Consider the following 15,290-nt stretch of genomic DNA (forward strand, 5'->3'; position numbering starts at 1 on the left):
ATGATATAATTATTAATGCCTTTAAATATGTATTACATATCCAGACTTCAAACAACCCACTGTTAACTGCTGCGTTTATTGATAGCTCAAAGTCAGCTCAGAACAACAAACCGTCGTGGGTAGCTAAACTTATTAATGCTGCAAAGCTACTTGGAATTCCTACGCATCTATCTTCAACTCCAGAATTACCGACTGCATGCACTTTAGGTGAAATCGTAATTAAATGCGAGTAGTACTTTTTGCAGTATATTACAACACAGCTAACATCAAACAAAAATTCTAACAAATATGGTAATAAAATGCTCACATATATGTCATTCAAAAAATTTTCGAGTTCAGTTGAGTCCTATTTATTACATACCAAAGACTATGAAAGCAGAAAAGCTTTTAGTAGGCTTCGTTTAAGTTCACATTCACTTATGATTGAAAAGGGAAGACACAAGAAACCACCTGTCCCTGCGAATGAGAGATATTGTCCCAACTGTCCCCTAGAAGTTGAAGACGAATATCATTTCATTATGACGTGCCCTATATATAATGCTTTTAGAAATGATTTACATCATAAAATAATAAAACAAGAATCACATTTTTCTTTTTTGACTAATAATGAAAAATTCTTATTTCTTACACGCAACAATATTCCGGAATTATGCCCTATCATTTGCAATTTTGTAAAGAGATGCTTTAAGTTGCGTGAAAGCATATGAGTTGGAAGTGATTTCAGATTGTTTGCATTTCACGTCTGTATAGGCTGATGGAGAATGTGCGGGGGTGTGTGGATTCGTGAAAAATAATTCACGAACGCCATAGTTGATGGGTTTTATGGCTCTGCACTTCTGACAATATTTGCTTTTACCTAAATATTAATATCACTAGTAATAAGGCTTAAATTACATATGTATTTGTTGATTCAGATGTTTGTTCATGTAATTAATGTATATTTATGTTACTGTTACTGCAGATAAATGTATATTATATTGTTATTTTTGCTCTGCCCATATTCGGGTGTTATGCAAATAAATTATTCCTATTCCTATTCCTATTCCTATAGGACCTTTATAGGGACAGTGACCCCAGTATTCGACCAGTACCCAGTATTCGACCAGTACCCAGTATTCGACCAGTGTATTTAATTAATTACCATACTCGTTTAAACTGAATAGTATATTGAACATACGCGACAGGGTGGACATTCTTTCTTCCGGAAACAATGGCAGACGATAACCATGTGAATGAACGTAAGTGTTCATCAGCTATAGTGATAATATGAACGTCGGCCATTTTTATTGCATGCTATTACACCATTCAACATTCCGTGAACATTTGCAATGCTTTTAAAGGGACATACCCTAGTTTATAAACACTAACGTATATTTTTGACTATTGTAACCGTTTTTGATAACTTAAATAATACTTTACTTAGATTTTATTGTTTAGAATATTACGTTCCGTACATTCGAAGTGTGTTTGGTAATCCTGGTGTTTTTAATATTTAATATTTAGTATTCGACCAATAAAAAAGCTTCAGGATACATTCCCAAAATAAACGCCCAAGAACCACAAATGTACTACATATGTCTTTTGGTGCTGTTTGTCTGGACTTGCACAATTATATTTTCTTTTATTTTCAGTTTAATACCGTTATTTGTAAATTGAGATAGGACCACAGACTGTTTATTAGAAAGTATGTGTGTGTGTGTGTGTGTGTGTGTGTGTGTGTGTGAATGTGTATACAGCATGTGCGTGCGTGAGTAAATGCATGAAAATGTGTTACATTTGTTAAATTCAACAATTTTTGGATTTAGTTGTTTGATATATGTTGCATTTACTATAAAATAAAGTTCAAAGTTTAGATTTATTAGTTAATTGGGTCATCTGGTCAAATACTGCATACTGTACATTGCGGCACTCAAACCTACTCTAGTCGGCGTATACTGCACGAACAAAACTTGGGTCTATTCAGTGAATAGCATTGCCAGTAAGTATGTACGAAGGAAAACAAATATTAGCAAATGACAATAAAACGAACATGTTATATAATAATCCTTTCTTTCTTAAGTGGTCAAATACTGGGGTTGTTGCCCTATATATAATAAAATTAGGTGGTCTTTACAAATTAAGGAATTAATTAAAATAAAATAACGGAGCTCTATAGGCCGATAGTAAAAGAAATGAGTTGTTATCGGTTTAAAACTCCATTTATATTTTAATATAAGTTTTAATATTATTCGTTATAGAGTTCGGCCTAAATACCAATTGATCGGTTCCCTTGTGACGCAAACGGATTCTTTGGTAGTCTGCTGAAAGAAGGTTGTATGTCAGGCCACTCAGCAGCTAGAGTGAAACGTAACCTAGGAGACAAAGAGGAGATCTCGTGGATTCAAAACAACAACAAAAGAACAAACAAACAAACAAACTACAAGGGGCTTGTATCATCCCGTATAAGTATGCTTAGCAAAAACGAATTACATCAGTAATATTACGTGGAATTCGAAAATATTTCTTAAAAATAAAATATGGCTACAAAAATATGAATTATTCAAACATACCCCATTCCAACCTGTCATCCACGATCAGTATATACCCAAACTATGGTATGTGCTGCCCTTTCTAATGAAAATAATATATGTTTTGCTTTTAATCACGGCCGCGAGTTTCTTAGTTTAATTCCTTGACCACGTGCTTTGATTGTCAAACACATAACATAAAAAATAACAAATTAAATGAGTTTAGCAAACGCAAGTAAATGCTATAAGAAATATATATTTAAAGTTTATTGTCATTATACATTTAAAACTTATCACAACATGATACTAGTAAAAACAGACGACACCAAAACAGGCTGTAATACAGAATTAAAAAAGTAGAAGTGACTTCTCCTTTCCAAGAAGAAAGAGGAGAAGTTTGGTAATTTTTTTTAGACGAAGTGAAGATTTATCTGTACATTTCGTAACGTTTCGCCATGTTCCACTTTCATTCGGAAAAAAAAAATCCGAATTATACACTCGGTTCTAATCATAATATTTTGATATAAAAGGCTACTTCCGGTAATTACCCCCCCAAAAAAACAAAAAAAACAACAACAAACAAACAAAAACAATTGTATGTTTCATTAAAGCTGCAGTCCCTGGAATATATTTTTTTAATTATTTAAGCATATAGAATAGATGATTCAGTTCTGTTTGGTCCACCACGTCGTTATAGTTTCGCAATGCTCGCTTATCTACATTATCTAGGTCAACTACAGACGCAATGGCCAGCTTTGGTTTTCTTCATTTAGCGGGACGCCAGTAGAACTGGGACTTTACGTGATTTGCGCAGGCGCTGAGCTTCTCACGTGATTTTGAACAAATTTAACTGTCTTGATCGAGTGGTGGTCTCATATCTCCAAAACATATTTATATCCATAGAGGTATGGTACAACACCTTTCCAAGGATCTGTGGGGAATTTGCCTTGATAGTTTGACAGTGGCCAGCGGTTGGCATACGCGTTACATGTAAGGGGTGTTAATAATTACGTAACGCTCTAGTGGTATAGGAAGAGGGTGTTGTGTTTGATTTACGTAACATTTTTCAAGAATATATTTTATTTTTATTTATTACTTAGACGTAAAAAGGTGTTTTTTTTTAAATGCGCGGTCAGTCTAGGATCGATCCCCATCGGGAGGTATAAAAGGCCATGGTATGTGATATCCTGTCTGTGGGATGGTACATATAAACGATCCCTTGCTAAAAAAAAAAGAACAAAAAAGAAGAAAAAAGTATCGAGTTTCCAAGGCGCGTGTTCAGGGATTTCAGCGGGGTTGGGGTTATACACTGTGTTGAGCGAAGTTTATATGGGGCCATGCACCCCCAGAAAATATATTTCAATTTTGTTTAAGCTTGGGCAGGTAAGGGTTTCGACCTCCATACCCTCCCCCTGCACATGCACCCGATTCCTCTCTCAGATTATATGTCAAAATTACCAAATCTTTGACATCCAATTGATGTCGTTAAAAAAACAAACAAAAAACACCACCAACAAAACCAACTAACTTTGCCCTTTCCAAACGAAGGAGTATTTATTTGAGTCTACTTTAGTATATTTTATTTAAAACATATATACATGATCAATGTGTTACTAGTATACAAACTAAACTTTAAAAGTTCTACTGACACTTTATAAAAAAATTAATTCTGAAATAGGAAGGTACGATTGTCGATAATACGTTGTCAAAATCAAACCGGTTTTAACGAAAGACTCTAGTACCGTATCTTCAGCCGAACGTTCTTCGTACAGCGCAAGATTTCTCATTTCATTTTTTGAGACGAACCCTACAATTTGAAATCGGCAAACGCACGTATTAACTGAAACTGACAACAGGCTGTCGTTTGTGCTTTGCTGAGCAATGGTGGCACAGGCGACGAATCGAGCGTATACTTTTGACGATCTCCGTTCATAGCGAACACACACGAGTTAAAAGTGCATTTGAGCTTGTATTTCATATTTATATATGATGTTATAATATGATAACCAGAGAATGTAACTTTAAAAAAGGTCATATATTATTAAGTAGATCATAGCCCACAGCTTTGTATAAAATATATACATATATACAGAGACAAAAAGCAGGAAAGCAGACGTACCCAAAGTTGAAGACTTCTTTAATTATTTCAGTGAATTAAATAAGGACCTATCTCCCGATACAGTGCCTGATATAAATATAAATAATTAACGAATATATATAGTCGACAGCCCATGTATTATTCCTATTCTATGTTAAGGCCACCGCAGACCTTTGTAACAAGGTGCAAGTTTTGTTGCATGCAACAAAAATCGTACGTCGTTGCATCGTGTGCGCTGGCCTGCGATGCAATTTTTGTTGCATGCAACTGAAATTGCTCCGATCAAACATGTTTGATTTTATTGCATGTAATTGCATCTAACTGGACGCTGTTGAAAACGTGTGCGCCTTCCATGCAACAACACGTTGACGTAATAATTTAAACTGCCAGTGAACGGATAGATAGTGATCACATGACTCAAAATGGCAGCCTCCTGCAGCATGTGGTCTACAGAAAAAGACGATGAATTAGTGGTGATATGGTAGACAATACCATGTCTTTTTGACACAACATCCCCTGAATATAGCAATAGGGCTAAAAGGGAGATGTGTCTTGCAGAGATGGAATCTGCGCTTGGAATATCAGGTATGTTTATACAGGTGTTCTACATCAATTGTGTGGTTATATCCTAAAGGACCAAAAAGCATGTGGGACAAATTAAGTGCTACTTTACGTAAATTCAGTCTTCTACGTCATAACAAATATGTTGTAGAACATATCTCGATGACCACCGTCGAAACAAATACGGGGGAAAACCGCCATTTTGACTGTCACGTGATCACTGCCAGACTAAAATTGCTGGTTGTCGCATGTGTGTGCGGATCAGTGCAACGAGAAAAAAGTTGCTTGCAATCATGCAATTTCAGTTGCATGCGACAAAGTTGCAAATGTCTGCGGTGGCCTTTAAGCTCTTTAATATACGTTTTAACCACAGTGTGTATCCAGTAGTATGGCTGACTGGAATAATTATACCAATTTTTCTCCCGAGAAGTATCGACCAATTGTTGTTCAGTTATTTACAACTACATATTATATAATCGCTTAACTACTTTTATTGAAGAAAACGATGATATGAGCGACACCCGAGCTACTTTCCGTAGGGGCTATTCGACTATAGATCACCTTTTTACACTTTATTCACTAATTGATATTCTAAAAAAAAAATGGGGAAAGAAACTATATTGCGCTTTTGTTGATTTCAAAAAAGCTTTTAAAATGATCCCAAGAACACATCTATGGCACAAGTTACCAGAAAATAACATAAATGGGATTTTGTTTTACAGAATAATTTATCAAATGTACCAAGGAATGAAATCATTAATATTTGTGAATAACAATAAATCGACATTAATCCTATGCCATATCATAGACCCAGTGACCTAGTGGTTTTCCGTTTAAAAAAACCTACTATTTTCCGTTTCATGTTTTTGTAAATTCCGTTTCATTTCCGTTTCAGAATACAACGTGTAGGCCTAATTAACAATTTAAATAACGCAAGCTGTGACAAATTAACATAACAGACAGACAACGCTGTTTACTTTTGACTTTTTCATAATTCTTGACAAAATATAAAAAATTTAAGTTTTAAAAGATGAAACCTTTTTAAAAATACCTTTTGTCAAATATATCATAAAAAAAAAAAATTAATAATACTGTTGGGACTGTTTTATTTACTTTGTACGAAACCAAACGAAGGGTCCGAAAATTGACTGGTGTCGACATACATCGCTATTTGTTGTTAAATCAAAGTAGGCCTTCATATTAGTAGTGAAAAATCGGAGCAAAGGTTACAGTTATAACAACTACATAAAGCATATTTGTCCAACAATTGAGTGCACTGTTTTATTCAACGGGGCTTAGTGTTAACAAAACGTAAAAATCAGTCTTCCATGACAAACGTTAGCGACAAACCGCTGACTGAACTTACTCCTGAAACCCACCACAAAACAAACAAAAACAAAACCTGTCCCGTCTACGCAGGCGCAATAGACTAAGCAGTGAACCAGTCCCAAGTTCAGTCAGCAAACGTTCGCGAAGTATTTAGTTTCCAGCGTGGCCATTTGGTTTACGTTTTCCCGCTCGGTCTGGCTGAATGTAGCACCGGTAAATACGACACTACGCGTTTGCCAATAGTATGCACTTTCCCACAGACAAGAAAGCACATACCACGGCCTTTGACCAGTTGTGGTGCACTGATTTGAACGAAAAAAAACAACCCAATCAGTTGAACTGATGTGGTTCGATCCTGCGACGGAAACACCCCAAGCGAGCTCAACCGACAGAGCTAAATCCCATCCCAGATACTATTTACATAACCACAGTTCTGAAGGAGTTTCTTCCATCAGAGATAAAAAAGAGAAAGATTATTAAACACCTATTAACCATTACGTCGGATGTCATTAAACATCCAATCCTAGACCACGTGTTTTAATTGTTAAATGCTCAATAATCACATCTACAGATTTAACGACAAGCTGGCGATATTTCAAAGCAATTGAAATTGATGCTTTTATAGCCAAACTAAAACAATTGCTATAATTTGTAATAAGTGTTTCTAAAGTATATAATACTCACACATGTGTATATACCACAACGCAAGGCTATGACTAGCCGCATGTTATGTTTAAAAAAATCATTTTAAAGATTTTTGTTTAAAGAAATCTATCTAATTTATTAATTGTTTTCACAGCTTCTGCAGCCAGTCAGCTAAAATGGATTCCAGTGCAGAGGTTTCACCCAAGCAAATGACTCGGTCTGAACGGATCAAAATAATGGTCATAGACAATATTATTATAATCTGTCTCGTCATCGCCGTAATAATCGGAGTAGGACTTGGAATCGGACTGAGGGATGTTTGGAAAGTCCCAGACGACAACGACAAGCTGTTCTTCCTCGAGTTCCCCGGACAGATTCTACTGAGCATGCTCAAATGTCTCATACTTCCGCTCGTCGTGTCCAGCATCATCTCCGCAGTTTCGTCCCTTCCCGGAAAGGCGTCGGGTAAACTCGGAGCCGGGGCCATCATCTACTACATGACCACGACAGTGATCGCCGTCATCATCGGAATCGTCTTGGTCGAGTCTATCCAGCCAGGCCACCAGGGCGAGCAGTCCATCACGAAGACCGGGAAATCGAAAGACGTGAAGCCTTTATATGCATTACTTGATGTAATCAGGTGGGTGTACAACGATACAACAGTTTAGGTTATAGACTATGTACTTGTCCACAGACAGGACAGTTCACTGTTGTGGAACAGTTGCTATATTAGTTGTACACGACTGATATTATTCCATTTCAATTTGTTTTGTTTGTTTTGTTTATGCGATTGATGGGAGCAGTGACAACCTTGTTAAAACACCATTTTGACCAAGGCCTTATTCAGAGATACGACTTTACAAGTGATAACTGTTTTTGGTTCAGGTTTAGTTAACTGAGCTGTCTGTTAGAATACTAGAAGAAGAAGAAAGAAAAAAAGCTCCTAACCCCGCCCCCTCCCCCAAAAGAGAATAAAATAAACTAAACAAAAGTAACAACAAAACAAAACAAAGCAAAGCAAAGTAAAACGACCCCCCCCCCCCCCCAACCAAAAAACAACAAAAAAGGCACTTACTGTATATGTGGAATGAAACGTTATGCGTAGCAGTTTCAGCAACATTGGGGGGTATGGGTGTCAGAAACTTCGTGGCCTAACATATATTGCTTTCTATCCGTTGTCGTTTGACGGGTACGGGTCGTAGCTCAGTGGTAAAGCGCTCGCTTGGTGCCCAGTCGGTCTACGATCCATCCCCATCGGGGGGCCCATTGGGTCATTTCTCGTTCCAGCCAGTGCATCACGACTGGTATGTCAAAGATCGTGGTATGTGCTGTCTTGTATGTGGGATGGTGCATATAAAAGATCCCTTGTTACTAATGGAAAAATGTAGAGGGTTTTCTCTCTATGTCGAAATTACTAAATGTTTGACATCTAATAGCAGATGATGAATAAATCACTTTGCTCTAGTTGTGTCGTTAAACAGAGAAAACAAAAAATCTTTGTAGTTTGAACTCGCTTATAAAAACTATCATCGCTTGGAACTAAGACTTATCTTTATCAGTTTTAAAGATTTGTCTGGGCCAGAGAAAGAAGCACAATTGAGAACTACGAGAAACGAACGTTAAAATGGAATCCGATGTCACCAAAAGGAGATTCATGAACACATGAAAACCACAGTTGAGGATGACTGCCCGTCATATTCAGGTGAAAAGAAACAGACTGCTGAATATAAATGTGACAGGGCAAGCACACAATAACACACGGTCATGTCGACCAAAAGATGTCACATCTGAAACTCAAGTTGAAGTTTTCCAGCGCATGTTTATGGCTGACAGACGAGTCATTATTAAGCATATTGCTCACTATGTTGAGATCAAGGGAAAATGTCAAGGGAAGCTCCAAGTATTTCATCATGCATCTTATTATCCTGATCTAGCAACCTCAGACGTGTATCTCGTCTTTAAATTCAAAACACACCTTTGTCGATGAGGTTTTGCCAGTGATGATGAGGTTATTGATGCCAAGAGGAAACGTACAGAGAGGGAGTAACATTCTACTAAAACTAGGATACTAACGTTTGTGTAGAACTGGGATAGTGAAAAACGCTTCCCGTTCTCTATGAAACTAGCGGCTTAAACCGCATATTTTGTCCTGACTCACTTCATGGGTGAGGGGTGGTAGTATTTACATCCATGGTGCTTATAATGATTGAAACGTTGCGTGTAGCCGTTTTACTCACATGTTACCATTGTCGTCTTTGGGATTTGATTTTGGTGGTGGACAGCACAGAACACGTTTACTGAAGTATGGAAGAGATGAATTCGGTGAACACAGCATTAAGAAATACACCACGACCAAAACTAGCAGGATGGGCGGTGTGGGGTGGGATGGGACACGGATAATTTAAACCTCCAAGAACCCCCCACCCCCAAATCAAACAAAACAAAACAAACAACAACTACACATTTTGGTGGAGTGTCCTTTTTGTTTAGAAGTGCTGGTTTTGTCAAGTTGGAGAAGACCCTGTAAACACGACACATATCATGACCCATTCACTCTTGTGTTATGTATCCATAGTACCCGGAAATCGCGTTGCATTCAACACGTACCTCGACCAGTCAACCAATGAGAAGGTGTTTACAAATCATTTAAAAGCTGTCATGAATTGGCTAGTGACGAGTGGAATGCCAGAGCGGTCATCTTTTGTCCGCTAGTAAACACTAAAGTAAATGTAAACGAGGCGTCGTTTAATCTCAATCCACTGGTATTTCGCCACTTCCTTTATAATGTATTACTCATACATTATTGTGAGAAGTACGTGTTTACATAGCCATAGACTCATAACTGAACAGTTTTACAAGCAATTTATGTGGCTATCTCTAACCCTTACCTCGCCCGAAACGTACTTTGGAGAGAGAGAGAGAGAGAGAGAGAGAGAGAGAGAGAGAGAGAGAGAGAGAGAGAGAGAGAGAGAGAGAGAGAGAGAGAGAGAGAGAGAGAGACAGAGAGACAGAGACAGAGAGACGGAGAGAGATGCAGAGAGGCAGAGAGAGACGGAGACCAAGAGCGAGCGAGAGAGAGAGAGAGAGAGAGAGAGACAGAGAGAGATACAGAGAGACAGAGACCAAGAGAGAGAGAGAGAGAGAGAGAGAGAGAGAGAGAGAGAGAGAGAGAGAGAGAGAGAGAGAGAGAGAATCGTTCTAATGATAAAACAGTAGCACGCGATAATAAATCGTTCTTGTAGTTATTACACATGTATAATATTATGACACTTTGATTAAAGAATATCACAGACCACAAGGACCGATACATGCTATGTAAAACGTTCTATAGCGAGGTTCCCGACCTCAACTTTAAAAGTAGTCCCCGTCCCGATATTTAAGCTGAACTTAATAAACTAGGCAAATTTCGATATCAGTAGTTAGTTCTAGCTGTCACTGGTATTAACAAATAACTCGTTATTTTGAGATGTAATTTGTACAACACATTTGACAATGAAAAAAGATACTAGAAAGAATTACTCAAAGGGAAGGAAGGAAGGAAATGTTTTATTTAACGGTTATATGGCGTCAGACATATGGTAACGGTCCACACCGATATTGAGAGAGGAAACCCGCTGTCGCCACTGCATGGGCTACTCTTTTTCGATAAGCAGCAAGGGATCTTTTATATGCACCATCCCATAGACAGGGTAGCACATACCACTGCCTTTGATGTACCAGTCATGGTGCACTGGCTGGAACGAGAAATAGCCCAATGGGCTCACCAACGGGGATCGATCCCAGACAGACCACGCATTGAGCGAGCGCTTTACGACTGAGCTATATCCCGCCCTACTCAAAGGGTTAAACAGCACTAGTGTTGGGAAAGGTGAGCATGAGGTGAGGTGTTCACACATCGCGATAATCACATTCATGACAACTCTACACAGGGTTAAACAGCACTAGTGTTGGGAAAGGTGAGCATGAGGTGAGGTGTTCACACATCGCGATAATCACATTCATGACAACTCTACACAGGGTTAAACAGCACTAGTGTTGGGAAAAGTGAGCATGAGATGAGGTGTTCACACATCACGATAATCACATTCATGACAACTCTACACAGGGTTAAACAGCACTAGTGTTGGGAAAGGTGAGCATGAGGTGAGGTGTTCACACATCGCGATAATAACATTCATGACAACTCTACACAGGGTTAAACAGCACTAGTGTTGGGAAAGGTGAGCATGAGGTGAGGTGTTCACACATCGCGATAATCACATTCATGACAACTCTACAGAGGGTTAAACAGCACTAGTGTTGGGAAAGGTGAGCATGAGGTGAGGTGTTCACACATCGCGATAATCACATTCATGACAACTCTACAGAGGGTTAAACAGCACTATTGTTGGGAAAGGTGAGCATGAGGTGAGGTGTTCACACATCGCGATAATCACATTCATGACAACTCTACAGAGGGTTAAACAGCACTATTGTTGGGAAAGGTGAGCATGAGGTGAGGTGTTCACACATCGCGATAATCACATTCATAACAACTCTACACAGGGTTAAACAGCACTATTGTTGGGAAAGGTGAGCATGAGGTGAGGTGTTCACACATCGCGATAATCACATTCATGACAACTCTACAGAGGGTTAAACAGCACTATTGTTAGGAAATGTGAGCATGAGGTGAGGTGTTCACACATCGCGATAATCACATTCATGACAACTCTACAGAGGGTTAAACAGCACTATTGTTGGGAAAGGTGAGCATGAGGTGAGGTGTTCACACATCGCGATAATCACATTCATGACAACTCTACACAGGGTTAAACAGCACTATTGTTGGGAAAGGTGAGCATGAGGTGAGGTGTTCACACATCGCGATAATCACATTCATGATAACTTTACACAGGGTTAAACAGTACTAGTGTTGGGAAAGGTGAGCATGAGGTGAGGTGTTCACACATCGCGATAATCACATTCATGACAACTCTACACAGGGTTAAACAGCACTAGTGTTGGGATAGGTGAGCATGAGGTGAGGTGTTCACACATCGCGATATTCACATTCATGACAACTCTACACAGGGTTAAACAGCACTAGTGTTGGGAAAGGTGAGCATGAGGTGATGTGTTCACACATCGCGATAATCACATTCATGACAACTCTACACAGGGTTAAACAGCACTAGTGTTAGGAAAGGTGAGCATGAGGTGAGGTGTTCACACATCGCGGTAATCACATTCATGACAATTCTACACAGGGTTAAACAGCACTAGTGTTGGGAAAGGTGAGCATGAGGTGAGGTGTTCACGCATCGCGATAATCACATTCATGACAACTCTACACAGGGTTAAACAGCACTAGTGTTGGGAAAGGTGAGCATGAGGTGAGGTGTTCACACATCGCGATAATCACATTCATGACAACTCTACACAGGGTTAAACAGCACTAGTGTTGGGAAAGGTGAGCATGAGGTGAGGTGTTCACACATCGCGAACATCACATTCATGACAACTCTACAGAGGGTTAAACAGCACTATTGTTAGGAAAGGTGAGCATGAGTTGAGGTGTTCACACATCGCGATAATCACATTCATAACAACTCTACACACGTGCTCGCGCATACACAGTGAAACGCTCGCTTGATGTGCGATCAGTCTGGGATCGATCCCCGTCGGTGGCCCATTGGACTATTTCCAGTTTCAGCTAATGCTTCAGCTTCTTTTTTAAAATCTTTAATTACCCCTATATGACAATCAAACCTATCCTTATGCACGTGCGATCATCGGTTAATTTACAAGATGAAAGTATATTTATCTTTATCGTTGACAAGTTATTATCATCATCTTCAATAATATCAGAAAACACTTTCTACATTCTTTCTTTTGCATTTCATTTTATACAATAATATATGCAATAATTATATATATATATATATATATATATATATATATATATATATATATATATATATATATATATATATAATACTCTGTCAAAAAAAGAAACGCATAGGCGAAATATTCATGGAATTATCTCTTTAATACAAAGTGGCATAATTTCGTTATTTATGATCGTATCACAGTAAAATGTGACATGAGTATGTGAAAATGTTCTTGCTATGGACTGACGGCAGTGGAGGCGTCACCAAACAGCGTCGCACGAGGGCGCTGAAATCAGTACCTTGTGTGGCCACCAGCAGCAGCAATCACTGCGCGACATCTCCTTGGCATAGACTGAATGAGTCTCTGAATCCGGACACGTGGAATCCTAGCCCATTCTTCCTGCAGTGCATGTGACAGTTGCGGAAGCGTCTGAGGCTCAGGGTCACGCAGGCGTACACGTCTGTACAGTTCGTCCCATAGATGTTCAATTGGGTTGAGATCTAGCGATCTTGATGGCAAAACGTTCATTGCGACGTCTGTAAACACGTTGTCGTCCATCACGTCGGTGACGCAAGTGCAGAACCCGGATGTAGCGATCTTGTGCTGCAGTTGTTATGCGAGGTCTTCCACTTCTGGGACGGTCTTCAGCTGATTGAAACTGCTGGTACCTCTCCCAGAGACGTGAAATGGTGCTCTGATGGACGTTCATGTGGCGTGCGACTGCTGACTGCGATTCACCTAACTGGAGGCGGCCTATTGCAATGTTTCGATTCAGCAGGCTTAGTCTTGGTATCTTGTAACTTGTTTACGTTGAAATGAAAATGAAGCATCATTGCGAGCATTGCAGCTTTAAATACTCATCACTATCCCAATCTTTTCCCCGAGTTTCACGTGCATTTGCCAAAATCTGACCATTTCACGGCGATTTCCTGAAATTGTCGCACAACGTGCCACAACGTGCGTTAAATTTGTTTTAGGATGCATTTGGGCATGCTGTCCTATTCCAAGAAGATTAACAAACATGGTCATTCAGCAATAATAAAATTATCATAGATGGTCATACAGAAGTGGGCATATATTGTTTTCATTTCATACTTGTATGAACCAAAAGATAATTGCGGTAACGGGTGAAATCTTATAATTAAATGTATATGCATATTTTAACAATACATGTCTGGATTTGTTTTGTTCAGCTTTAAACGGCGTGTAAACCAGTGGCGGATCCAGAAAATCCAGGGGGGGGGGGCAGTGACATGAGGTGGAATGCTATGGGAACTTTGGGGGAGGTTTGGAGGGGGATCGTAAAGAAATAAAAAAATAATATAATATATTATATTATAATAAAATTATAACTATCGCAAAATTGTATTTGTAAACTTCTTTCAGAGTTATGTGGCGTAGGAATGCAAATATTCAGTTTATATTTCATGACAATTGCTTTTTTCTTTTCAGAAACTGTTTTCCAGAAAACATTATAGCAGCATGCTTTGAAAAGGTACAAACATATTTATCGATTATTGACCGTCAGTGAGGGCAATATCAGGTTTTATGGACCGAAGAAATTGATAGTAAAACGTTTGGTCACAAATTTGTGGTTGTTTACGCACGCTCTCATGCGTACATATCCAAATACATAAACAAGCACACGCCCACACAGACAGAAAAATGTGCGATGATGATTTTTTTAATGCACTCGGGCACATGTTTAGTTATGTTAGCATGATTTCGGACAAGGTTAAGGACGACATGTAATGAAAGAGGAAACCCGCTTCTGCCACTCCATGGGTTTAGCAGCAAGAGATCATCCCTGCAAGTCTGGCCATTGTGGAAAGTGGGATTTAAACATGTTATGTCTCTGTATGTGCACAAGATGTTGATGGATGCAGTAAGCTCGAATCCCAACAATATACCTTTTTCACATTTCATGCATGTAATCCATTCTCTGTTAAAAATCAAAACAGATACTGTTTTGCCAGCCACAGTATAAACACGACGTCCGTAAAACTATTACAGTAAATTGTTGTCTACTAGTCACATTAAAGGTGCAGTCACAAAGTTGCATAATGGCACATTCCCTCCAAAATTACTTATTAAATTTAGCCTGGAAATGTAAACATATACATTCAATTCTAATTCAGCACATTTATAAGAACGAATTTTATTGGTTTTTTATTAAAATATCAGGTGGTAAAACCTGCGTTTGAACGGCCAATCGTCAGTCAAACATACGGTAATATAATTAACTCAGGTTGTAATAGATAGTAGACCATTGTTTT

The 15,290-nt window shown here is 38.7% G+C and overlaps 1 protein-coding gene across 2 annotated transcripts in view; it reads left to right on the plus strand.

Moving 5' to 3' along the window:
- The window catches only part of LOC121375250 (excitatory amino acid transporter 1-like), a 34,444-nt gene that overhangs the window by 6,078 nt on the left and 13,076 nt on the right, over positions 1–15,290 (plus strand). Inside the window, exons 2-4 of one of the 2 annotated variants that reach the window (XM_041502584.1) lie at positions 2,238–2,445; positions 7,295–7,780; positions 14,467–14,509. In XM_041502584.1, coding sequence (XP_041358518.1) covers positions 7,317–7,780; positions 14,467–14,509 — 507 coding nt within the window. In that variant the 5' untranslated portion in view covers positions 2,238–2,445; positions 7,295–7,316. The remainder of the gene's footprint in view (positions 1–2,237; positions 2,446–7,294; positions 7,781–14,466; positions 14,510–15,290) is intronic. The other variant, XM_041502582.1, reaches the window with a different exon arrangement.

The sequence above is a fragment of the Gigantopelta aegis genome, chromosome 6 (genome assembly GCF_016097555.1).
Source record: "Gigantopelta aegis isolate Gae_Host chromosome 6, Gae_host_genome, whole genome shotgun sequence".
Classification (NCBI taxonomy): domain Eukaryota; kingdom Metazoa; phylum Mollusca; class Gastropoda; order Neomphalida; family Peltospiridae; genus Gigantopelta; species Gigantopelta aegis.